This window comes from Leuresthes tenuis, unplaced genomic scaffold, assembly GCF_036924035.1.
Source record: "Leuresthes tenuis unplaced genomic scaffold, fLeuTen1.0.hap1 SCAF_7, whole genome shotgun sequence".
NCBI classification, from domain to species: Eukaryota; Metazoa; Chordata; class Actinopteri; order Atheriniformes; family Atherinopsidae; genus Leuresthes; species Leuresthes tenuis.
This window is the reverse complement of record NW_027325361.1, coordinates 15,517,298-15,543,252: the sequence shown is the minus strand read 5'-3', so window position 1 is coordinate 15,543,252 and position 25,955 is coordinate 15,517,298. Positions and strand designations below refer to the sequence as shown.

At 42.3% G+C, this 25,955-nt stretch overlaps 2 protein-coding genes across 3 annotated transcripts in view; one reads left to right on the top strand and one right to left on the bottom strand.

Annotated features, from left to right (window-relative positions):
• The window catches only part of timm44 (translocase of inner mitochondrial membrane 44 homolog (yeast)), a 251,283-nt gene that overhangs the window by 5,655 nt on the left and 219,673 nt on the right, over positions 1-25,955 (bottom strand). The window lies entirely within an intron of this gene.
• The window catches only part of arhgef18b (rho/rac guanine nucleotide exchange factor (GEF) 18b), a 40,128-nt gene continuing 17,219 nt past the window's right edge, over positions 3,047-25,955 (top strand). For both annotated transcript variants that reach the window (XM_072389494.1, XM_072389493.1), the window contains exons 1-15: positions 3,047-3,330; positions 7,229-7,383; positions 7,620-8,227; positions 8,587-8,734; positions 9,829-9,955; positions 10,064-10,121; positions 11,195-11,269; positions 13,004-13,112; positions 13,448-13,637; positions 21,131-21,198; positions 21,772-21,817; positions 23,508-23,715; positions 24,270-24,376; positions 25,243-25,383; positions 25,586-25,836. In XM_072389494.1, the coding sequence (XP_072245595.1) occupies positions 3,255-3,330; positions 7,229-7,383; positions 7,620-8,227; positions 8,587-8,734; positions 9,829-9,955; positions 10,064-10,121; positions 11,195-11,269; positions 13,004-13,112; positions 13,448-13,637; positions 21,131-21,198; positions 21,772-21,817; positions 23,508-23,715; positions 24,270-24,376; positions 25,243-25,383; positions 25,586-25,836 (2,367 nt within the window). In that variant the 5' untranslated portion in view covers positions 3,047-3,254. The remainder of the gene's footprint in view (positions 3,331-7,228; positions 7,384-7,619; positions 8,228-8,586; positions 8,735-9,828; positions 9,956-10,063; positions 10,122-11,194; positions 11,270-13,003; positions 13,113-13,447; positions 13,638-21,130; positions 21,199-21,771; positions 21,818-23,507; positions 23,716-24,269; positions 24,377-25,242; positions 25,384-25,585; positions 25,837-25,955) is intronic.

The window sequence follows — 25,955 nt, the reverse complement described above, 5'->3', positions numbered from 1 at the left end:
GAGCATGTCTTCTCGTACTTCTTCACTATGGACAGAGGTGGAGATGGGTCGAGTTTTCTCATGTGCAGACTTCCCTGTGACTGAGATGATAGAAAGGAGATTTGCAAAGAACTGTCCAGCAGTTGAAATGATCTACACTTCAAGCAGGGGGACTTGCGTGTTAATGCATCTGTGATAACTACATTATGCATAGAAATAAAACCACTATAGTCTGAGTACCTACTTTCTTCTCGTATTACAATTTTAATATGAAGATTGATTACTTGCACACAACAATATTTTCTTTTTCTTACTTAAGTGAATAAGCTCAATATTTAGTAGCTATTGTCTTTCTTGCTGAGAAATCTGATAAATCGAATAATCCTTTATGGGCTGAGAACCATCTCCTCCAGGTTTTGATCCATCCAACCATTTTCTATGAATACTTTCATCCACCCGAGTGTCACAGAGAGGCTGGAGTCTGCACACCTGACTGTTATAAAGTCAGCAATGCGATGTTCAGCTGAGAAAAGCTGCATCTTGGCACTCAGATGGAGGTTACCTGGATGTTCTGCACTTAGAGGGGACGAAGGCGAGTGAGAGGTGCCTGCAACTGCCCCTCCTAAACAGGTTTGCAAACTAGGCACACACCCCATGTGGTAACATAATCTTACAGTAGCAGGACTACAGAATGGGCTCCACAGAAACTGCTCAGAAGGACTCAAAGATCACGGCAAAGGTGTTCAAGCAGCCTCCATACTCCCCAGATACCAATATGATTTTATCTTATCCACAAAGATGCCACTCCACAACCCACAGGGATAAAAAGATCTGTTGCTAAAGTCCCAGTACCAGACACTCCAGGACACCTACAGATGTGTTTTTGCACATCCCGACTGATCAGAGCTCTTTTGGTACACAATATTGTAAAGGGAGTCATAATGTTATGGCTGATAAGTACATTTCCCAGCTGACACGATTCACCCCTGGGCAACACACACAGAGAAAACCACGCAGGCCTGTTCACAATGACCAGTGCACCTAACTGGCTTGTCTGAGAAAATAAACGCAGGCTGAGAGAACTTTCGCGCTGACCTCTGCACCGCTGCCACATTCACGATGCACAAACCTGTGAAAGCTTATGTAAACCGAACCAACACAGATATAAAAACTGGCTGTTCTTTTGGGCGTGCGATGCATGCAGAAATTGGATGCATTTGCGTGGATTAAACAACTTTTAAACTCTTGAGAGGTTAAAACGAGTTAACCCTGAACGCATACGTCTGTCAGTAACATGAAGAACATGTCTCTGCAGAATAAGTCCTTTTCCTTTTGTGTTATTTGAACCAATTTTGCTGATAATACTCTCATGATTTTGCTGAAATAGAATTTTTAGTGCGGTTTTTCTATCTTTATCTGTACATGTTATCCACAGCTACCCACATTTCAACCTAGTTCAGTCAGACAACTGTAGTTGTGGATTGTGAAAATGATTATATCACAGAACTTGAGGGCCTTGCTTGAGGGCATCTTGACAGTAAGTTTTAGTGGTTCCTTTTTACCCTTCTCCCATTCAGAACCATGATAAACCCACTCTTTATACGTAACAATGGAGCTGCAATGATGCACGCACAAGTCAAACTGTAGTCACTATAACCTTTATTCACTAGATTTCTTTCTATTTTCTTTTTACCGCTTATAAATCATATTTCAGGGGAAATTGCAGGCGGAGCAGCCACTTTGCCCTGGCCATAACTTTTATTCACATGCCACTCTTAAAGTAAAAGATTAGCATGCATTGCGATAAAGTTATGTTCTCACTGTAACCACTTGAAACACTTCCATATCCTCCCAAAGCTGTTTTTCAAGACCGTGCAAGAGAGCTCAAAGCCACAAAGATGCAGAAGAGTTTCATGCAGACCAGACTACTCAGAGTATTGACATGATGATGTATCTCACAGATGTGTAATGGTGTACTGTGATGTGCAATCATTAATGCACTGCCTGAAGTTGATGCTGTAAACCCGATGCAGTATGACTTTACAAGTCGCAAAGTCTGTGAGGTCAGAACATCTGTTTATTGCCAATATGTCACTCATTGTCACTGCTTCAAGACTGTGGTTGCACTCATTCTGCAGTGCTGCACTACCATCAAGTGTGTCAGGTGCCACACAACATGTTTCAGAGACATAGTCATGTGTGAAACTGTAAGTATGACCCATTCAGCTGCACAAAAGAGGAAGCAGCTGGTTGGCTCTGTGCACTCAGAGGACCGGAGGACGGTTCACACAGTCAAACCCGAAGGACTTCAGCCACCTTTTCCTGTTCTTTTCAGACAAGGATTTGAATAGAGTCGTGGGTTATCTACAGTGTCATCTATTGTAAGTAGTCTTTTCTTTTCTTATGTTTGAGCAGGTTTCAAACAGCGTCTTTCAGCCCCAGAGTGTTCCACTTGATATGCTGTGTGCGCAGTTTGGTGGGACCTGCAAGGGCACAGCTAAAGAAGCCCGATAGATGCAAAAAAAGTCCAACTTCGTGTCAGTTTGTTATAGCATACAGACATATCTGTCTGTCTTCTCTTCTGCAGTTTTTTTTCTTTTAAACATTTAAACATTTTTAAGGAATTTTTACATCAGACGAGATGTGTTTTTGCCCCTTTGAGTGAGAGTGAAGAAAAAAAACAGCATGTGTCATTGCCCTATACTTTCATTGCATATACTTCCTTCCCTTTTTTGTTTCTATTCTATTTCCCTGAAACAATGAAAACTCTAAAACTTGTCGTGCCTCATTTGAACAAATCAACGTTATTTTGAATATGGATAGAAACTGTGATGTGAAAACACACTTTACCTCCCTGTTTACCTTTCAGTTAAGATCTTTTCTGTCACGTTGACTGTTCCAAAGATCCACATAGATTCAGAGCAAATTAAAGAAGAATACATAAAAGAGAGCAACGGTAAATCTGTTTTGCCCTGATCATAATTCTATAGGAAAACAAAAAGACTACATCAGCAAATATGCCACCATCCTTCCTTTTTGTTTCCCTTCATCACTTACGGCTCCTTTTCTCTTCCTACCAACCCTCCCACCGTAACTTCATTTTTACTTCCTGCTTTTTTTTTTTCTCTCTTTCTGCTGGAGGTAATCCCCAACCAGCAGGCTCTTGACTCCCTCCCCTCCCCTCTCCCCTCTCCTCTCTCCTCCTCTCACTGGGTGCCAAAGCTCCAGTGTGAACGAGCTCCAGTTCAAGCTGGCCTCCCCACTGTGCTGCTCCTATGGCTGACTCGCCTCTTAATCACTCCTGGCCATCCTTCTCCAAACTCTGGATGAAGAGATGGTCCTTCAAGAGAGGTAATCTTGGTTTGCGTTAGAGTTATTTGTCAGTCTATCTTGGGTGTGTTGTATTTCAGCTGAGGCTGCAGACAGGATGTGACCCCGAGAGCATGTTGCAGATGTGTGAGTTTTGCCTTCACTTCGGCGCTCCTTTCAGTTCTGGTCAAAATAGTTGTCGTTTACCATTGTGACCTGATTAGGGTTTGTGGTGAAGGACGGTTGCAGAGGAGAATTTGGCATTAAAGGCACTGAGTCATTTCTGACCCAAGTGTATGGTGCTGAATATGAGGGTGCAGAAACGTCACAATGCATGCTCGACTGAAAAAAGAAACGTGTTGATTCCAGAGTGTGATTTTCTGCCCTGTGCGGTTAATGGTCTAAATTCAGAACTCTGCACACATCATACATTAAGCCGCGCACTTTTTTCTCTGGTAGCCTGATGCATAACATGCAGAACTTAGACAAAGTTCTTCATGCTTTTCATGTTCTCATGCTGTTTTCCTGCTTTACGCCAATTGCTTCCATTTTGTTTCAGTGTCTGTGTAGCTCGGTACCTTGAAACTGTAGTCAGACGAATTTCTGATCAAAGAGGATCTGCGAGATGACGGTTGTTTTGATGTGTGCTTTATCTAACAGCCTCTGTGTTCTGTTTTTTCCTACAAACAACATCTGTCATACTCAACGACACACAAGCAACACTAGTCCTTGAATCATGCAGGCAGTAAATGGTCACCACAATTCTAATTCGAGCATCTAGTCTCAGAGATGGTAAATTTCAAATTTAGATGGTATTTGTGGTTTCTGCTACCGGCTATTAACGTAATTAGAATTAGTTCATTTGTAAGGTTATTCATACTATATCTGTGTGATGTAACACATTGTGTACACTTAAACAAAATCAACTGACCTTTTCACATGATTCCTGAGTTCCTCTTGTGATTGCCATCTACCCTTGCTAACATGTGTGCAGCAAACTTTGTGGTAAACATGCACCCTCATTTCCTTCCTTGTCACCTTTGATAAAGTTTTTAAATCTTTTTTTTATTCGAATTGAAATGAAACACTAAATACAGATGGGATTATAAAGCACAATAGTGGCAAATATGTATTTTTTTAGCCTTTTCATTTTGTTAAACCTCTTCAAACAAGTCCCTTGTGATACTGCAAAGAGACAAAATGTTAATAAAACTGTAGATCTCTATGTAAAACTATTTATATCTATACAGGTGAAAAACGTTGAATGTTAAACACTGTAGAGTTTATCAATTAAGTGCTGACGTTAGCATAATGGTTGATTTAACGGTGTTAGTTTGTCAAGCCAAATCCGTTTTATTTTCATGGTATCTGACTTAAGAAGAGACAGGATGGGTGCTGCATGCACAGAGTCGACAAGAGCCAACGTGGTCCAACTCCAAAATGTGTGATTGCTGTAGTATGTAATTCCACTTACATACTACAACTTTTGGGTTCCAAAATAACTGCATGCCAAAGTTTTCTATTATATTTTGCTTTACTTGAAACCGTCACAAAAGAGGGTTTGCTCATCTGTATAATGTTAGAAAAGGCTTCTGAGGCAGGAAGTAACGTTAAACTGCGGACTGACTACTGTATCACACCAGAAAACTGTGTTTCAGCACATCTGACACAATATTGTCAGTCATTTTCACCTTTCTACTTTTCTGCCAGTCACAGCTGATTCGGTTAGATATCAATCTAAAACAAATAAAAACCAACGCGGTTGCATGTTGGCATCATGTCGCCTGAACGCTGCTCAATACAAAACACCAGGCAATGGAAAACGTTGGCCTTCCAGTATTTGTGCGTCTTCATTTTGTTTTCACCATGTTTTGGACATGTGGACAAATATACTTTATGTTCTTTTTTGTGACTGAGTTGCTGCTGCTAATGTAGTGGATTTAAATCACAGATATGGTGTTAGACAGATGAACAAAACTGATCTGACGTATGTAAAGTTTCAGAGTGCATAAATATACTGAATCAAGGAGCGTTAGGTCAGGCGCTAAAGTCTTTAGAGGATTTATTATTTGTTGATAGTCACTAGTTCTAGTAGCAGAGTCAGACCACCCTTTGTCATGTTGAGCCAAACTGTAAAAAACTGCTCGACTGTGATAGTGCCAGAATGGTTATGGAGACCCAAACACACACACCTGAGTTTGCGCGCACACACATACGTACTGATGCTTTATCCTTGTGTCGTGTCTCAGAAGATACGAGAGGCCAACCATAAAAGGCCACAGCGGCTGCACAGGACAACATCAAGCTGCCGCTGCAGTGTGTCTACTGACTGTTTAAGTTTACACTTAACACAAGAGGGATTTGGACACAAACAAATTCTCCCTCCAGCAGGGATGCTGCCCACCCCTGCAGCCTCAACCATTGATTTAGAAATATATAAAACTATCTGTCTGCTTGTGTATGTGTGTTCACACAAGAGTATCTCTAGCTGTCGTGCAGAAGATGGGAGTGGATGTTGCAGGTTTACAGCGGGACATGCTGCAGGACTCAGTCTGCATTTAATCTCACTGTACTACAGGGCCGATGGTTCACAGGTGAATATTTGTCAGCAACATAGAAAGCCCCTGATCAAGCTTATGGATTCCTCTTCTTTTTGTTGGTTTCATTTCATGACAGGCTTGTGGAATTGTTTTTCATGAAATACAGAAAGTATTCTATTCAGTCCCGACATGAGAGGACAAATCATACGCAGACTCTAGAGCAGGCCTTTTCTAACCCTTTTCTAACCCTTTTTCTACATGCTGAGAGGTGGAGGGTGGAGGTGGAGCGTGTCAGATGGTTGCATTCTGCGAGTTGCACCACTCGATGTGATTACAACCTACACAGTGGACCTTTCACATTTATATTTGTAATGTTCGGTGACGCTTCACAGTAACTTTTTGGCTGCATTGAGCAGCTAAAAAGATGGATATTTTCTTTTGGAGGTAGCGCAGACTACAGCTACAACAGTCAAAAGGTCTAGCTTTTCAATCATGGTGACCAGTTGGATGGCTAGATGACCACTACTTGATCTCCAAAAGAAAAGGGACACCCAACCTCTGCAAAACAGGGAGGAAGGGCAAAGGGGGGACATTTGCATTTGGAAAAAATTGATTCCAGATCTGTTACATCTATTCGTCCATTTTCTAATCCCGTTTAATCCAATGACCTATTACATATCTTTCAATTTATGTTAACATTATTATTTCTCCACAAGATGTGCAAACTCTATCTGAATGTTGTATTTAAGGCTCTTTATGCTGCTCATATGCTGCCAGAATGAAGTGAAAGCAGCTTTAAAGGATAAACTCATTCGCTCTAATAAGAAATGAAAATAAATAACACCTACTACATTATAAAAATAGATGTGTAAGAAATGTGCTCAAGGAGAACGGGTTCAGGAGGTGTCCATTTTGAAAGGGGCATTATGAAACCTGTTGGAACTGTGGCTTTATCCTCTTAAGATGGGCTGAAACCACAGCAATGAACATGAAAAACTCAGACACCAGGAGGCACAGACAGTTTTCTTTTTAATCAACGTATCAGTGTTTTTTTTTTAAAAAAGCAAACTTCTTACCACTGTATACAACATTATTGACCACAGGTTGGCCACTTCCCAGGCTGCTGAAAACTCAGTGAGGATGTAAACTCCAGCTCTCCATCGCTGACTGAGGAGACTTATGCTGGCTCACTGAGCGGGTGCTAGTGGTTACGGTGGTTAGGCATCATGTGAATCAAGGAATCAGTTTTAATGGAAATGTAAAGAAGCTTTCAGCAAGCTTTTTCTCCGTTGATCACACAGACTTTCTTTGTGCACCTTTTCTTCTTATGAACCTGCTGAAGCTATTGCATTTTTGAGAGATGTTTGTAATTTACAAAAATCAAATAATTTGCTGTTTAGCATCCGAGTGCAAGCCATGTAGTCAGCCCAGTGAAAATCTCACTGCCCAGCTCAGTGTCCAGCCTCAAGCGGCCAGTGAGAAAGGATCCTCCTGCTCATTGCCCCCAACCTCTGTCAGTGAGGATGTCTTCTTTGGTAGCACCAGTGATGACCAGGTAAAGCTCTGTCCTCTCCATTTGGAAAAATCCTCACTTTCAGATTTCTTTAACCTCTTTCACTTAAACAAATCATTTAGGTAGTGCCTAAAATATGCCTAATCTAACACTGAAATAGCTTGTTAAGAAGAAAAAAACCCAAGAAATGAAAAAGAATGTTTTAGATAACTTGAAAAACGTATTCCCTCTCATTCCCTCACATTTTTTCACGACTTTTCTCTTACTCTAATATGTAGGACACATCTTCAGTAGTCAGTGACTACGACTGTCCCTGTGTGGAGGTTAGCAGCAGTGTGGAGGACCTGCAGGGCCTTGACTCCTCTCTCAGAGATTCTGAGTACTTCAGAGACCTGGAGGGGGTTACACTGGCTTCACAGACCACTGCATCCACAGAAATCACTGCTGTCCCAGAGAGCAAAACCCAGCAAACTCTTGGATCCCAGGTGCCTCAAAACACAGACAATAACCAACCTTCACAGACGTCTCTTACCACACAGGCCCTGCAGGTCATTACAACATCACTTCCTTCCTCTGAACAGCCTGCAGAGGAACTTCCTCACAGTCTTTTGGTCTCTCAGCTCAGCCCTAAGTCGCTGGCAGGTTGTGTCAATGATCGTGGTGACTCCACTTCAGAAGATCTGAGCTTGACAATTGATCTAAATGGACTACTGCGATCAATGGAAACAGCAAATCCAATAACGGCACAAGGAGCAGAGGACCAACCCACAATGGATTTCGGTGGAGAGCCAGACCTGGACAGTTTTCCTATTCTGGTCAGATCCATGTCAACGTCTCGGAGGCACAGCTGGGGTGTCCCCCTGTCGCCCATTACCTCCGGCAGGAGGTAAGAAAAATGAATTGATACAATTCTATGATTAAACTCAAACTGTAGTCTCCTAATATTTCTCTTGAGTCTCAACATTACTCACTGGTGTTAATTGTCACATGCAGCTTTCTTTTCTGTTTGTGTCATTTAACTGAGCTAAGTGTTTGGGGACATTTAGTCTCTCATAGCTTTTTATGTAATACCACCGAAACTACTTTGAAGTGTGAAAATGAACAGTGCACTAAAATGTACAACGAGAAACAAAAATAAACACGCTTTATTGAGCTGTTTGCTCAAACCCTTAGTGTGGTTAAGAGCTATGTTTCACTGCCTGGTTAACCCGCTGCTATCTGTGTGTTGCTATGCTGTGATGCCAGACTGAGTTTGGATACCGCGGCCATAGAGAGCGATGAAGAGAGAGAGGACGATGAGGACAGACAAAATAATCTTTTCCATTGCTCCCAGCAGCAGTCTGACAGCTGCTCTGCACATCCTGGAGAGGAGCCAGATAGCTGTAGCCAGAAGGTAAACTGTCCAAAACCCAGTAGATCCAGTATTGCTAGTTTTTTTTTTTTAAACTTTCCTCCAGTGATTTCTTCTTAAAAAAGGTATCACCTAAGTGTGAATGCTTTTTTTTTTTTTTTTTTTTTCCCAAAGAGCTAACACTTAAGTCAGCGGGGCCACAAGAAAATGCAATTACAGAAGAAGAGATTTTTGTCAAACAGTTTCGGACCTGTTTGAGATTGCTTATCATGTGATAATCTTGAGATCATATGAGATCACGTGACAAACACTCTGCTTCATCACATGGGGTCGGTCCTCCTGTCAGGCAGTGCTTCAACCCTACGTGGATGGGACTTGAGAGCAGAAGGCACCATAGTATTACAATTATCTGATCCTGAGTTTATAAAGGACTGTTGGATAACAATCTCAAAATCCCAAACTGTGTTTTAACTCATCCATAGCTCTCCCTTTGCTTCAATAATTATAGCTTTTTGCGTACATGCAACATCTGCTAAGTTGGAAAACCCAAAGCCTTCACCGAAGTTTCTTTACCACAGAAACCACTGCTACTCAAATGACTGAAATACCTCATTTAAAGTCCATTTACCATCCTTTATTCATCTATATCATACTACAGGCCTCACACAATTTAGCCAATCACCAGATCAGTCAGATTAGACTGGGCTTTAAAAGAGAGGAAGATTTGCAACAAAGTATTTCAGACATACAACGGCAAAGGTGCAGTAGTAATGTACAGTAAGAGAAACTTTGAACAGAACAGCATGTAAAAGTTACAGAGTAGATTGACAAAATTAAATCACAAACCTGCTACATAAGCACAACATTGGCTCTTTAAACAACTAAGGACAATAGATAAGGACAACTTAGACATTTGATACCAAATAAGTACACACAAGAATGTGTATCATTTGCAGTATTTTGCCAAACTACAAAGAACATTCTGATGAAGGGGACTAGAAATAACGAAATATACTGTAGATTAGTACTTAATAAAGGTCATGTGTCACTGTACAGCATCTGTTGTACATCAGCGAGGGGATATAAAACACATCAGATGTACACAAGACATACATACGTGTTTATTCTTCTTTCAGGCCACCAGTGCTCTTGGCAGGCAGCTGTACTCTCGCTCAGAGATCCTTGCCACAGATGAATATTCCCGAGCGGCGCACATATCTCGAGTTGTACAGACATCCAAACAGGCCGCCAGGGCAGCAGGAGGTGTGGGCCTAAGTGTTTCTGCATGTAGAGCCAATCCCATAAAGGTTTGTGTTTTTACACTTTTCAAGCAGCTTTTTTCATACTCACTGTGTTTGTCTTTCTTCCCAGTGGCAGAGGAGTTTGACCCTGAAGAAAACCTACACTCTACGGAAGGACAGAACCACATGTAAGTACACATCATCATGAATAACACCAGCGACTTGAGCGAGAACACAGCGACCTTTTTGACTCAGAGTACATGCAGAATATAGATCTTCTTTCCGGGAATATGTCTCTGTCTGAATGGCAGTACAGGTAAACGCTTGAAAGAGAAAAAGGATACAGCTCTGGTTTGTTTTACAGGATGCAACTGTAAATTATGCGTGCAGCTCTTGAATAGTTTGTGCACATACTGCTCTGTAGTTGTAAATACTCTGTTACTTCTACTTAACTCCCACATAACAGAGGGGCTTTCCCCATTCTCTCTTGACATTTCTGGTCCATGTCATATGTGTGCAGTATTCCCCTCCCACATGTCTCTATTTTAGCTCCTTAGATGGCCCCTTAGTCTATATGAGTGTGTCTGTCTGTAATATATATGTGTACTCTGGCAATTGTGTGGAGGCAGCAGACAAGGGAGGATACTTCTCTAAATCACAGTTTGACACCCAGTTCCCAGCAGTCTCGTCCTCTCCTCTTCTCTCACAGCCACCACTCAGTGTCAGTGTCTTGTTTGTCTTAGGCTGATGGTACAGAAAGTTCTGCAGGAGCTAAAGCTGTACCACGGGTAAGTAAACAGGAGAGGGAGGTCTGCATGCTCCTGCTGCTGTTCTAACGACCTGCCAGTTTTCAGAGCAGCAGGAGAGCCACATTGTGACTATGAAGTGTGTTTATGTGTGTGTGTGTGAGAGAGAGTGTGGTTTTGTGTGTGCAAACCTGCACTATGAGTGGATGCATGCCTTCTGCATGTGTATTTGCACGTGCTGGTTTGTGCACTGACACAGTACTGTACATCCCAATCCCTGGAAAGAATCTGTGGAGCACTGAAAGTGTTTTTATTGTCACAAAGTCACGATATTTTCAGCTCGCGAAAGCTCACTGCAGCTGAAATCACCTTCTATTCTCAGACTGCCCATGTTCTCGTTTTAAACTCGGGCTTTGACGAGCTCATCTCTTGTCATCATTTAAGGTTTGTACTTTGCACCATTTTGCCCTGAAACTGGAACTACATGAATTTGTGTCATTGTTTCATTTTGACAGAGCGAAGCAGAGAAACAACAGATCGGACACCAAAGATTTGGGAAGTGTCACTTGGTACGAGTTCCTCTCCAAACAGTGAGTACTGCCCTAAACACTCTTCTGTCAGCAATAAAGTTGCAGAAACGTTCACATTACTGAATGTGTCTGACATCAAATAAATCCTCACAATACTAATAGTCTGTGTAAAGGCGTTTTATAAGCCGGTTGGTAGAAACCTAACAAGGTGAGACTTTGTCAGGTTTTGTTAGGTTCTGTATTTTAATTGTGTTTCATCAAACTCTTAAGGTCTAGAGCTTCCTATTTATTTCTAAATCCTCTTAGATTTCATGTTACAATTTGGTGCCAAAGTAATAAAACTGAATTGAAAATAGGATACATTAAATTACATAGACTTTAATACTGTGAATCATAAGAAAAATATGATTTGACTCCCCAAACCTCATCCCAACACTCACTCGCTATGGTTCTCTTCAAAGCAGCTTGTCAGCAATCAGAAAATAAAAGTGAGAAATACCTTCAAAGCAAATGTTTTCAGGTAGTGGTTTTCTTCTGTGCGTTATGTAATCGGTTAAAGGCATTTAACTGGAATGATGGAGGTCAAGTTAAGGTCCGTAAGACCAATAAAACTTTCGAAGACCTGATCTTTGGGGTTGCTGGATGGGTAAATCAAACTCCCAGTGACTGCGAGACTTTTAGGGAGATTTAGCAGACTCTGTAGCGACAGTGCACTGCTCCACACCCCAACACTCACCATCAGAAGTTACAAACCACCATCTAAAAAAGTAATTTATGCTTTTTTTAAAACGAGTGAAATGATTGAAGTTAAGATAAAACTTTTTGGCCCTGAGGAAGAAAAGACTGTTTGGACAAAAGGACAGCAGGGGGACGGATACTTTGATACACGGCAGAGTTTTACCCATCTGCGAGTTGCAGAAGAGAAGGCTCCGACTGTGGTTTGCACGCACGCACTGAACAGCTGTTTAGATTACCCGGCCTTCTTGGAGTCTCTGGGTGGTTTTTCGGAGACAGGACGCCACCTTTGGGATCCCATTGTTCCCCAAGAGGACTTCAAAGCCCATGTGAGCAATGACAGAGTGACCTTGTGGATGCTTTGTTTTTAACCCAAGCAGTGTTTAGTTATTGGAACTCTGTCAAAATCAGACACCATGTTTGAGCACATGGTGATTTATAGGTATACTTAGTACGAGGTTGTTGTATGACCAGACTTGCTCTCATCTGTTACTCAGGTAAAGAAAGGGAGAAAGGCCACTGTTTGTGAGATCTTCAACGAACACCTCCAGAAGAGTATTTCACATGTATGGTGAAGGCTTTGGGGGGGGTGCTGCGAGACTACTGGGTAGCAGAGTCGCTGTTGCAGGCTAGCTGAGCTGAACAAGTTGAGCTTGTTTACCTTGTGAGTTGGACTCTAAGGCTGAGCCTTAAAAATAAGGTGAGGTGCTTGCAGAGTGAAGTCACTGCTTCTCCTCATCGAAAGAAGTCAGTCAGCTGAAGTTCAGGATGTCTCCCAGAAGCAGGAAGAATACATCAAAATCAACCAAATAAGAACTGAAATAACAGCTTGCTGGCTACGAAAAGGCTGTGATATTTGCCAGAAGAGGATGTTAATGTGGGCCCACCCAGCAGTGCACCCAGATTTTTCATTTATTTGTTTTTTGTTGTTTTGAAGCTATCAAATGGAAATTAAATTGTAGTTTTGCTGGAGGTTTTAATAAAATTTTAAACATGTGTTCGTGATTAATTGATTTGTATTATATTGTATTGAATTGTGTTCTCTTCTTCGTCCACCAGGAATGAGGACGAGGAGGACCGCATAGAGAAGGTGGAGAAGGGCACCAAGGTGAAGAGGACCCTCAGCTCTCTTAGGAGCAGGGTGACTGGCTCTTTCAATAAAGACAAGGTAAACAATACCACAGACAAGTGGGGCCTGAAGTGAATGACAAATAAGTGCTACAGTTAGTCTCTCTGTGACGAAAAGCTCCAGAAAAGGGATTGCATTTGCTGCCCTGGTTACCGTTTTGTAATATTACAAAAAACTAAATGTGTAAACGAATTACTGGTGTGTGTGTTGCAAACACACCTTAATCTTCTTACATAAACCCTATATCCTGCTTCTGACACGGTTATGCGATGTGTTCTGCAGCTGTGTCGCATGCGCCACCGTGACACAGACTACGCAAATTAGCATTTAACAAAAAAACGCCTCCTGTGTTTGCCTTTTTTGTTCCTCTGCAGGGTAAGAACCGAGAAAAAGAGCAGCAGAGAGAGAGGGCGAGTGAGAGAGACAGAGAGCCCAAAGAGAAAGATAGAGTGCGCCACAACAGCAGTAGAGGGCATCATTTGGTGCCGGGCTCCTTCTCCAGCTGTGCTACCTGCTCTCTGTGCAGCAAGACCCTGCAGAAAAAGCATGGCCTGCAGTGCATGAGTGAGTAACACCAGAGTCACAGGTGCACACGCACCCACGCTTGTTTACAGCCTGACACACACAGGCACAGGTGCTACGCTCATACACTCGAATCTAGTTGTACACACGTTGCTGCTTGCATGTGCACTCACCCACGTGCCGGAGCGCTGTAACACACAAGGAAAAAAAGACACAGTCAAACACACGCCACAAGAAACTGGACAAAATATCCACATATGAACTTTTTTGAGTTTGTGTAACATAGATACAGCATGAAAACACTGTACAGTAACTAGTATGTTTCATTCACAACAGTCAATATTACAGAAACTGCCTCTCATCACGCTGACTGTGGCCTTCCCTCTGCACTTTTCTGTCAGATAGAAAGGGTGTTGAATTTCAGTTCCCCTTTAAACTTGCATTTCATTCCAAAACACCCTGATGTAATTTGCACCTTGTTTCACACCGCATCATTGCTCTTATGTTACACAACTTTTGTCAACTTGTTGACATGTGTTTTCTGAAGCATTAGCCCCATCCTCCTCTCAAAAGGACCTTTTTTGATTCGAAGCTACAGCACACCTTAGCTGTGTTGTTCTTCTGATTCTACTTTTTTGTTGGCTCAACTCTGGCAACATGAAAGCAGGTCCTGCTTTGTCTGAAAGCATTTTTGTAGTAGGTCTGCACAAGACATTTCAACACCTCGAGGCTCCCGTGTCCGTCCCTCTTAAGCCACTCCAATGCAGCCCACGGGTCAGCTGATAAGCATGCGATACACACGGTTAACCGTTTGCTTAGCACAGGCTGTGGTAGATACAGTAGTGACCAAAACTCTGCGTGGAAGAACCCCTTAAAGACCATTAATAAAGCAAATCTCATACTTATTAGGGAATCATTTTTTTGGCGAAGATTTCGCTAATCAGCCTGTTCAAGTTTGGCAGACATTAGCTATACTTCATTCCTCTGGCTTTAGCTTTTGCAAAAACATTCACTGTATATGAGTGAAGTTTAATTTGTGAGATTCACTAATAATGCAAAGTAGAACTGACTCTTCAGAGCAGTTGTTAAACAGGGTGGTGGTAGCATCATGCTCCTGGGATGTTTTGCTGCCAGCAGAACTGAAAGATCACACGAAATGGATAGATCGATGGCATTCTTCAGCTTTTTATGGTTATTCTGAAATCAAACTTACATAGAGAACACCTGTTGTTTGATTGACTGTCCTTAAGTACATTTCTCTGCAGAATATGAACAACTTTCTTTTAAAAACAGGGACAGCTCCTATAAACAAGAGCCACATGTTGTTTTTTTCTAGTCTTTTAATCACGTTGAGGTCAGAAATTTAAACATACAGTTTAAAAAAATCGTGTCCAGTCCACAGCCAACAATGAGAAGTGTTGGGGGTTGTTGTCCCCATTTGAGGTTGTGCTCAAGAATTCAGATGTAGTCCTCCTTTATCATTACTCCAGTATTCCATACAGTTTATGCAGTGTGTCAGTTTAATTGGCAGTGAAAAAAATAATAAAGCCCAAGAGCATGACGCTACCACCACCGTGTTATTCTTGGGGTTAAACAGCAGCCTCTCAGGCGATGTTGATGTAAAACTCACTGGTGTTTCATCTCTGTCCGTATGATAGAAAACAAACCCATTTTCTTTCAGCTTAGAGTGACAATTTTGGGTCTTTTTCCAGGACTTACATAATAGTGGGGCTGGCACACAGAGGCTGGAAGTGGAAATCAATCATGGCAAATTAAAACATCTGGAACTTTCTGTACCACTGAATTATAGTTGCATTTTTTTTTTTTCATATTTCCAAGCTTGTGTGTTAAAAGCAAAAATGAGTCAGTGAGTGGAAGCCCAATATGGAAACATCATTAATCACTACGATGAGTGTATATAAATAAAAGATCATGGAGCAAGAGCAGTGAAATCCTCTAATGGCCTTTTTACTAAGAGACACAGGGAATATACACATCGATTTAACTCTGAAGTACTTAAGCGTTCTCCTAAGAAAAACAAGTATAATCTCTCCGAATCAAAGTATCATTCTTGCAACTTGACTAAATATTCTGTGTTAGGCTTTACCGTACTGATCTTTTCAGCTATGTTTGATTTGAAGTCATGCTCCCACACCGTATTTCTATTCATCGTTTCCATCATATTTTCAGACGCAGTCAGACATCAGATGTCTAATCTGCAGTGAGGACTTTCGCTACATGTCTTTTGACTTTATTGTAACTGGAGACAGCCTTCTTGTAAGCCACGTGGCTCGCTGGTGAAGAATTTCACAACACCAAACAAAAAGAACAAAAAACCAGACCTGCTTTCAGTATCGGTGGTATATATTTTAACTTAAGTGAACTAAACCATGTCCAGAAGTGCATAAGGGAACCTTTAGTCGTCCTGTGCTTTCGCTTCTTTATTTCACAACTGCAAATAAATATGTTCTCAAGTGGAGGCCATTGTATGTCCAGAATATTTATAGTTCTTTCAGGCTGGTAGAGGGGACATAATGTATGATTGTTTTTAACAGGTTGTTTATCAAACAAATGTGTCCTGGCATCTTTCACAAGGTGCAGGGCACCACACATTCCAAGTGATTCATATTAGAGTCCTGTCTCTCTTTGACATTCACCAGAAAACAATAACAAATCTCTCAATGATCATTTCTCCATTCATCAAGCATCACTCCCGTGTGTGATAACGTTTCAAAAACCCAAACGTTGTTGTGTCGCTGGAACACACACACACACACACACACACGCAGACGTGAGAAAACAAGTGAGTGTCCCTTTAATTTGAACCGAGCCCTGTGGGGATTCAGCCTGTGGAATGCGTCGCTTGTGTGCCAGAGATTGTTCCCAGTGGAGACACAAAACTGGACCAAACCAAGAATCTGGGATACTAACTTCTATTGGCTCTATTCGGGCAATGTGATCTGCTGGGCTTTCTGACAGTTTAAACTTATTTTCGGATGCAACCATTTGAGACAATCGCAAGCCTTATTTGAACGGTAAGGAGCAGTTGCTGTAGCGGGATCAGGTGGATGAATTCCCGTTGTTTCCCTCAACGGACTTCTCATACATCCTGCCGCTAGCTGGAAAGCTAATAGCTAATAATAAATACTAGTGCTCATCAAATTTTCCTTCCAACTGCGTTGCGTTATGTCAGATTTAAAGTACGCCGTCAGAACAAAGGACGAACACTGAACTTTTTCTTTGCACTTAATTTGTTATCAACTGCTATAAACTAGAGCCGAGTTAGCTGTTAGCACAGCTAGCCTCTTAGCTGCGCCTCTATTTGAAAAACAAGGTTAGTTGGGTAAGCAGTTAGCTGCAGTTAGTCACTTACAGTGAACGCACAATACCGCAAAATGCCATTTGTCAAAGTCTCTGGAAGTTACGTAACTTTATTCAACTTTTAATTTTATGTACCGTTTCAGGGGTCTGTCACTGATGCTGCATAGACTTTGGAGGAAGCTCAACAGGTGATAGCCTGCGTAGCTAACGTTAGCTTCCAGTACCTTCCATCCTCTAGTAAAAAGCCACCTGCTAAATTGTTTTTGTTGTTCTATATATGGCCAGTGGTGCTGTGGATAAATCTCAGGCACCGTCAGTCGCATTTCTAATCGCGAAGTCAGATATCAGTCGGTTCAATTTGAGGTGAATTAGTTTCCTTTGTATAATAGTCTGACGTATTCCCTCTGCACCTAGCATTTGGATCATAGACTAATGCAGCTAACTATTCCAAACTGATGGCATTGACTTATCTCCAGTGTTTTAACTAACGCTCTTGTGTCAAATTCCTGACATTCCTCCGGGCAGGTGATGGCCTCTGCTGGAGCTTAATTAGCCCGAGGTAACAGGAATGTCTCAGTCTGAGGGGTGACAATTCAGCCTGTCCCCTACACTTCTGCCTCCCTGCTTTGACCGTAGTCTGAGCTTTCTCTCTGACTGGGTCACATGGTGCTAATTGTGCTTGGCAGGTCTGCTTGTGCACAACGGCCCAATCCACTGGTCTCCTGGTCTCACCCAACTCTCCTTTAGTGGATTCTTTTAAACGCCATTAGCCAGTCGATGGGCCTAAGTACATTAAAGGGACCTTATTAAAAAGGATAGAACAATTGCTCTTGTTAGTTTTCTTTAATTATTCATTCATCTTAGGAGATAATGCTATCAGCAAATTGTTGGAAATAGTTCAAACGGAAATCAAGGGACGGTTTGTACCATAGTACCAAAGTATTCCATCTTTATCACTTTAACCTTTTTCAGATCCTCACTAAGGGGCGAAAAAAAGCAATGGAAAGATGTTTGTATCTTTGTATGTTTTATTTTCCTTGAGGGAAGAACAAGAAGATCGTAGCGCTATCTTTTCGATATCAAAAATGGAAAAGTGACTCGTAGAACTAATGCTCCCTTTTAGCAGTTCACACCTTCACAAAAGTTTTAAAAGGATTTAGCGTAGACACTGAAAAATGGGCTCGATCAAAAGATGGAGCACTACTTGAAAGGGTTAAGACTCTGTGTTCCATGTGAGTGTACCAGTTCACATGTTTACAGGAGGCCTCCTGTCTTATTAGGATAATTATGGTGTCTATGTCAGCTGTCTTTTTGGGTGATAAATATCACCACCAGAGATGTTTTGCCTCACTTGTGTTTGTGTCTCCCAGAGCTCCACTTACCTCTGTTTTACAAGATGATGTCATGTGCTGGCTTGCAACTGCAGAGATGTTCAAAGTGTTTTCGTAGCGTTAAATCTAAGCTCTTTTACACATATGAATGCGTGCATGAAAGCAGGAAGCTGGTGATACGGGGTTTTTCTTGCACCTGCCAAGAGTGATTGGAGGCATATGCGTTTTTTTTTTACTATTTAATTTTGTAGCCTTACTATTATCTGTCAGGTTAGTTACACTTAAAACTGGGGCACCTCACTAAATAAGGTTATACTGTGGAAGATCGCTACGTTTAACTCCACTCATGGAATTTGATGGTGAACACTCGTCCAACATCTAAACTGAACAAAACTGACTAAGTTTACACGTTGCATTTGAACTGAAATCAGGAAATAATTTAACAAAGTAATGCATGCCTCTGTGATTGTTTTTAAAAGCATTTTTCTGTGACATCACATCAATGTTTTTTCATTCTATTGAATTAAATGGGACCTGCACATCTGCGATTTCTTTCATTCTGTTTGTGTGAGCTTCTGTTTTTCTGGAAGAACCCACCCTTTGCTATCTGAAGCATGATTCAAGCGGCCTTATTCTGTAAGATAACCCAAGGGTAGTGCACTGTATTGGGAGTGTGTTTGAGCTAGGTCTAATCTGCAGTTCTACTCCACTGAGTGACTTACTGAGCTGTGCACTGTGCACCACGAATGTGCTTGTTGTGTGACGGGGACTTTACCAGTAAGCAGATGTTGGGTGTGGTGGTGCTTTTGATAAGGGCAAAGTGTCCCGTGAATGAGCTGCCGACATGATTGAGTCACTGGGACTGATTGCGTTGCCCAAGAGTGTATAAGCTGGTTAACACTCACCTACTGCAATACGCTCACCTGACGAGCCTCTTGAATTGCGCTGTGTCAGCATACCCTGATTAGCCTGTTTTGACTTATTTCTGCTGAGACGATGCTATCAAATGGTGCTCAACACGGTGGTATTGCCAAGCATCAAGGTGGTCTGTGGCTGCAATGGGCACTGATAAGATGCAGCGTATCAGTAAACGGAAGACATGGCGTTCCGGCTTATCTTTGGTTAACATTTTGCTTCCATTGAGCAAAAATTCCTCAGTTGGAGTATAATCATCAGACCGAAAGGATTTAAGTTTGAGTTTGTCAGCGATGACTTCAGCTGAAGTTATAGCAAGGACATGGCTTCATCACTTGGATCCGTTTACTTGCTGTGTCCTGTTTTTTTTTTTGCTTTCCACAACCTGGCCCAGTCACTGTGGTTAAGCTAAGTTGAAGATACAAAGATGCTATATTGTCCTGGTGGACTTCCTCAGTCATTGGTGGTATGTTTGTGCTCTTCTCTTTGGTATAAAATATCAGAGCTGTTAGAGAGAGATCATCTTTCTTTTTCATCTATTAGTTGGAGTAAAGGAGAAGTGGAAAATGATCTCTGGGTTTCCCTGCTTGCTTTAGCGGACTTCGGTTTCTTTCTCTGTTGTAGTTTTTTTTTTTTGATACACATGAGCTGTGAGCTCCGTACTGTTAGACCTGACTCAAAGGGGACACAACACTGCTGGTAAAGAAGCCTGTTTTCCTTTTCTTTTTCTTCAGCTCAGCAGTTGTTCTTCCTTTACCGCAGATGAAGAGAGAGACAGAGACGGAAGGATCGGTTTAAAGTTGAGCTTGGAAACCCCTTTGGCTGTTCTTCGGGGTCTTGGTCTCTGTGGGTACCTGCAAATAGTTCGACGCTTCCACTACAGCCAGAAGATTTTTGGATACTGAAGATGTGTTCAAGTTGGCTTGTTCAGTCGGTGGAAGTTGCCAGCGTGGCTCATGTTTACATTGTGTTGCTTTAAGAGCAGGAGTGTTTCACTTTAGTCAACAAGCTATGATTTCTACAGTTATTATGCTGCCACGCTGTCGTGCTCCATGTAACATGATAAATGTGGAGAGTTGATTTCACCTTTTTCTTGCAGTGAAATGTTTTTGAAAAGTTTGCTGGAGCTTGTTTCTGTGGTCACTCATTTAAAGAAATTGCATTTGATCCTTCTATTTTCTTTTAGTGATAGACTTCCTTCAAAAAGTTAGCTTAAGTTAGCTTTTTTTACTGGTTCCTGCATTATATAAGGTTTTACAGAGGAGCTGATCTCGTTATACTGTGCATTCATTTCTTTCTCTTCCATCTCCTGTCTACATCAAGCCAGTTTTACCTGGCAGGGTTGGGATCGTAGTTTGCATATGGATGACTTATTTGTTTGGAAGTCTAATCCCTCAGGAAAGGCTCCTGTTGCTTATCTTGCACAGCATTTGGCTGTGCTGCAAGAATGACGTGGTGTTGTTTAACAGCGGTTGGTCTTTCCAGTAACTCAGTACAAAGATGGGGCAGTTAAGTTGTACTTAGTATGTTTATCCATAACAACTCTGATTTGCATCTCTGCTAATCAAACATTTCAAGTAAACCTTATGGCACTTGGCTTGTTTCCATACAGGGAGAGTATTGGACAATAAGAGAAACCCAACACTAAGGAAAAGGGAGTTTCTGACCGGCCCTACTACTGTGTGATTCTGTATCGTGTAAACAGAGAGAAGCTGAAGTTCCGCACTAATCTTTGTTAGCCTGAAGTGATTCTTTCTTTTAAAAAAAAAAAAAAAAAAAAAAAACAAGGGTAAACGGACAGTATTTATGTACATATATAGCACTTCTCTTATCTAGTTGATCACTCAAGCACCTTTTAGTCTGCAGAGTGTTAAAAGCTACACAGTGACACAGTGCTTCTTCTTATACATCTGATCCAGCCAGACTAATAGGACACTGACTCCAAGCTCCTGTCCTCCTGTTTTTCAGATTGTGCCGTGAACGTTCACAAGAGCTGCAAGTCTTTGCTGGGGGAGTGCACCAGCAGCAAGAACAAGGTAAACACGCCTGTACAAATGAGGACCTTACCTGCACTGAATTCAAACTAGTACCTTCATTTCCACACACACACACACGTCAGAATTATTTCAATTTAGTTTTAGTTTAGATACTTTTCTTACTTTAGTTTTGCTCTGAAAATGCTTTTTAACAGATAACTAAAAGACCTGTTAGGACGTAAATGAAACCTTTTATTCTTTTCAGTTCCGGAAGAAACATCTGGATCTTTATGTAACATTTTATGCCAGTAGGTTAAAGATGTCACACGAAGCGTGCACAGGGAAGCAGAGATCCTCTTTCGACGGAGCTGTTTCTGCTTTCCTTTGCTGCTTGGATATAAAACTTAGGATTGCTTGGCTGTGCTCACTCTTATAAATGTGCCTGCGATTGGCTTTGCTTGTTAAGCATTTCTTCAGCCGTGCGAGCAGTCCTGTCCTGTAAATAAAGCACAATAACCGTGTAACACACTTAAGGATCTCATTATCGTTTTTGTCTTTCTTATTTGTCGCTAACTTGGGAAAAGCGAGGGAGCTTGGCCTTTTAAAAACGCCACTTTCTTGTTGTCCACACAGAGAGATTCTCCTCAGAGGACTTACACGTCGGGATCTCCTAACCCCGGTAAGCAGAAGAGTATTTATGCACAGATGTACCACTCAAAATCCCACTGACTATGGTATCAGTTTTGCTAGAGGGGATGCATTGATGGATGAGAAGGTGGCTTAAGCAGCCCTTATGTCTAATTAAAAAGCTGGCTGGGTGTGTGTGCGTGGAGGTCTGGGTCTCTGGTGTATGCGTGTCTGCCGGCACACAGTGTCGAGGGGGGAGATTGGTCTCCAGCAGTCAGTAGGCAAAGGTGATGATTAGCCATTGTTAAGAGGAGTCAGGTGATGTACATGCGGTTTCTTTCTTGTCCAAGCTTCCAACGTTGCAGGAACTAAATGTACTAAAATGGTATGTTGGGACACCGAAGACAGGAAAGCAAATAATTCCGTTTTTTTTAAATTTTTTTTTTAAGAATGTTGTTTTCAAAGATGGATTTAATTCCTTGGAAATAAAGACGAGTTTAAAGGCAATTCTTCAGAGCCGCTGAGCTCCACTGTGGTCTCAAAACTATTGAAATAAGTCACTGAGCCACACGGTTGCGCTGGGTGACGTCTGTCCTCATTCTGATAAATATGGGGGCCAACGTTTATTTATTTAAAAAGAGCTTAGCTGAACTACTAACAGCAATCACTCTCACATCTCTTTTCTGGAAGGCGAAAGTGTGAACAGGGGCGTTGTAATAAACGGCGTCCGACTCTGACGGCACAAATAACACTTGTTAAGATGGTTAGTCGATCATTTTCTCGTGGATTTATGTTTGAATGTTTTATTTTGATAAAACCAAACTAGATGAGTCAGCCAAGAGTTCACATTTTGTGCCTTGATTCCTTATTGCTGAATATTATCAAGTATTCCATCTTTGGAAATGTGAATCATGGCTTATTGTGACATTTAGCAGGTGCTGCTGCATGTGATTGAACCCACAGGAGACACGAGCGGTTGCAGCAGCGACAGCTTTAGTTAATCTCCTGTAGCAGTTGTTATTCCTCTGTGAACAGCTGGAGTCCTGTCAGCCACACTTGGTTTCTCCTCCGGCCAATCAGTGGCTTGTGCAGGGGGTCGGGAAGACGACGAGGGGAGAGAGAGATATTGAAGAATGGTTAAGAAATCAGAATGTGCGAGAAATATAAAAGGGGCACGCATCTTTCTGGAAGTTGCTACAAGGCTCTGGATGCGAAGAGGCTGCTCAGGTGGCCTATAAAACCAGGTTTTTTCCTCTGCTTCTCTGAAGTCGCATCGTTTAATACTTGCGTAGTGATATCCACCTTATATCAGTAACTGAGACGGCTGAACTTTACCTTAAAGTTTGGATTAAACTAGTGGTATTGGTCTGTCTTTGAGCCATTTGTGATGGACATAGCTGTTTCCAAAGGCACTAGACAAACCATGGGTTCCTCCAAAGCTTGCTCCAGGACTGTAAAGCCAACCCCCCCGTCTTCTTCTGCCTCATCGCGGGGTCTGTCTGGTCGTGTGGGTATGCGGGTATTGATGCACCGCGATGTGATCACCTGCAGATTCTTCCGATCCCTTCCTCGATCCTGGCTGAAAAAGTACTGGGGTCGACTGGGACAAGACTCAGACAAGTCATCTCCACGCCGCTGGTCATCTTCTCCTTTCTCTCTGTCCTCCCCCCGTTTGTCCCCACGTTCCTGGTCCATCCCATCTCATTTCCTCCGTTCACCCGTGTCTCGTCTTTCTTTCCCAGCACTAAAAGACCGGGACAGAGAGAAGGATCAGGCAGTCACGGTTACGTCTCAGGCCCTGGATGGCCACCGAGGTTTTCCCAATGCCCCAGGCATGACCGTTAGTTCGTGGGGATCTAGCACTCAGCCAACTGCCGCCCATAACACTAGCAACACCTTAGCCCCTACCTGCAGCCTTGGCTACAGCCTCCGTCACCACAACAGCTCAGGGTGAGTACCCCGGCCATGTTCTTTTTCTTTTTTTTAACTAGTTTGTTTTCAGACAATTGCTTGTGTATGAGAGTTTTTCTTTTAGGTGGAGATGAAAGGTTAAAGAACCACCACAAAAACACCTGGTCACAAATACACAGTGCTGTAGATGTTTGCAAGACCTGCTGCATCTTATAAAACGTTTGAATATTTTTAGTTTCTTGTCTTTTCACCTCATCTGATATCCTCTCTCTTAACGTAAGATGTGTATCTGTAGCTTACATTTGGATGCCAGCTGTCTTGTCTAATTAAGCATCCTTTGAAAACGAGTCTCGACGGTTCTCCAAAGGCTGCTTTTCTCCTGAAAGAAAGTGTAGGGAGACGAGGAAGTCGGAGGCACAGAGGCGCAGACGGAGAATCATTAGCTGGCTTTTCCCTCCTGCCTCACATTCAACTCTTTGCTATTTTCTGAGTACTTGCTCAAAGGTTTAATTGGGCCACTGGCGGGCTGTGGGAATGAGCCATATCACTTTCAGCATCTATGCCACCTTGGACCTGTGGTTCTCTTCCCTCAGATCTCTCCCTGGGGAAATGGACGAGACAGATGGTCTCCGGTTCAAACGCTGCAACGAAGACGCCATTTCCCTCGCTCCATCAACTGCCGAGTCCATCATCGTAGAAGGTGAGCTGATTCGCTGCCGTAGGACTTGACATTTTGTTTGAACGATTCCCCTCTTGTTGACATCGCTGACTTTCAGTGGTCTTTATTGTGGTAAAACTGTTTCCTACCTTCCTACCAAGCCCTCAAACTCCATTTACCATCAGAATGTTTCCATACAACCAGAGAGGAGTGTGTGTGTGTGTGTTGAGGGTGTTTTGTGGAGTCAGGAGTGACCTCAACCTGCCTTATTAAACTGAAGTGTGTGGGAGAGAAAGACAGGCTAACTGGACACAAACATTCCATTTTTTTTTATACCTCACATGCTCCGTGTATGGTTCAACGTTTTAGAAGAAACGCCCTTAACGTGATGTGTTTTGTTCTTTTTCCGTCTTAATGAGTACACTCTTCGAGATGTATTGCATGACAGAGGGAGAATCTCTCCACACTCCCAGTAGTGTCATTATTATGGAGTGTGAGTCAAAGTTTAGCAAGACAAATGTTTAAGCGAAGACTTCTTGGTTCTTATTGCCAAGTTGTCACTATGTTCGTATATCATTTCCAGCCTTGCCAAAACTCAAAAAGGCTTGTAGTCAGCAGTGAACTATCCTTAGACCTGGATCCTTCACAATAAGTAATTAGAAACCTTTTCGAAGCGAGTCATCTTTCGAAAATGGTGCTTGAATATTTAGGAGTGTTAGAAAAGGCTGTGACTTTCATTTTGGGTTTTTCACTGATGCCATCTTGGCGAGACCTTCAGCTTCAACTTTACCAGTTCAGATTAGGCTTTTCTTTGGTTGCCGTTCTGCTGAACTTTACCTCAGTAAACCAGTAAGCGGCATAATCCCTGGATTTGTTTCAGTGTTTACCGCCTCTGCTCCCCTCCGCAGAATCTCACTATGCAGCAGTGCGGGCTGAACTGGAGTCTGATGCTCAGGACTTGGAGGCCGATTCGTGGAGTGCGGCAGTTGATCAGCAGTATCTTAAGAAGCACTCAAAAGAGGTGGTGAAGAGGCAGGATGTGATTTATGGTAAGTCTGACTTCTCAGGTCACATTTGGATTAACAAATACTTTAATCATTGGATAGTGATGACAGCATGAAAATAAATCTCGAGATATGGTCAGTTTTTCTTTTTGTGTGCCCACAATGCCACGACAGTTTCTCTTGGAGCGCCTGCTCTTAGGCTCCGTAGCATTGCTTTGTATTGAACATACAACATGTCGTTATACAGAGCTGATGCAAACGGAGATGCACCACGTGCGAACACTGAAGATAATGCTGCGCGTGTACGTCCGAGAGCTGAAGGAGAATCTCCAGATGGACTCGGGAAGGCTCGACTGTTTGTTCCCCCGCTTGGAAAACCTCCTTGACCTTCACACACATTTCCTGTCGCGTCTCAAAGAGCGTCGACGAGAAAACCTCGTCTCACCCAGCGACAGGAACTACACCGTCAACAGAGTGGCAGACATCCTTATTACCCAGGTGGGGAGGAGATTTATGCCCTCGCATGTGCAATCATTAAAATCGTGATCTTTTCTGTATGTCAGCAACATGGCAGTGGTGCCACCCTGCAGTAGCAACCAGAACACAAACACGTTTGG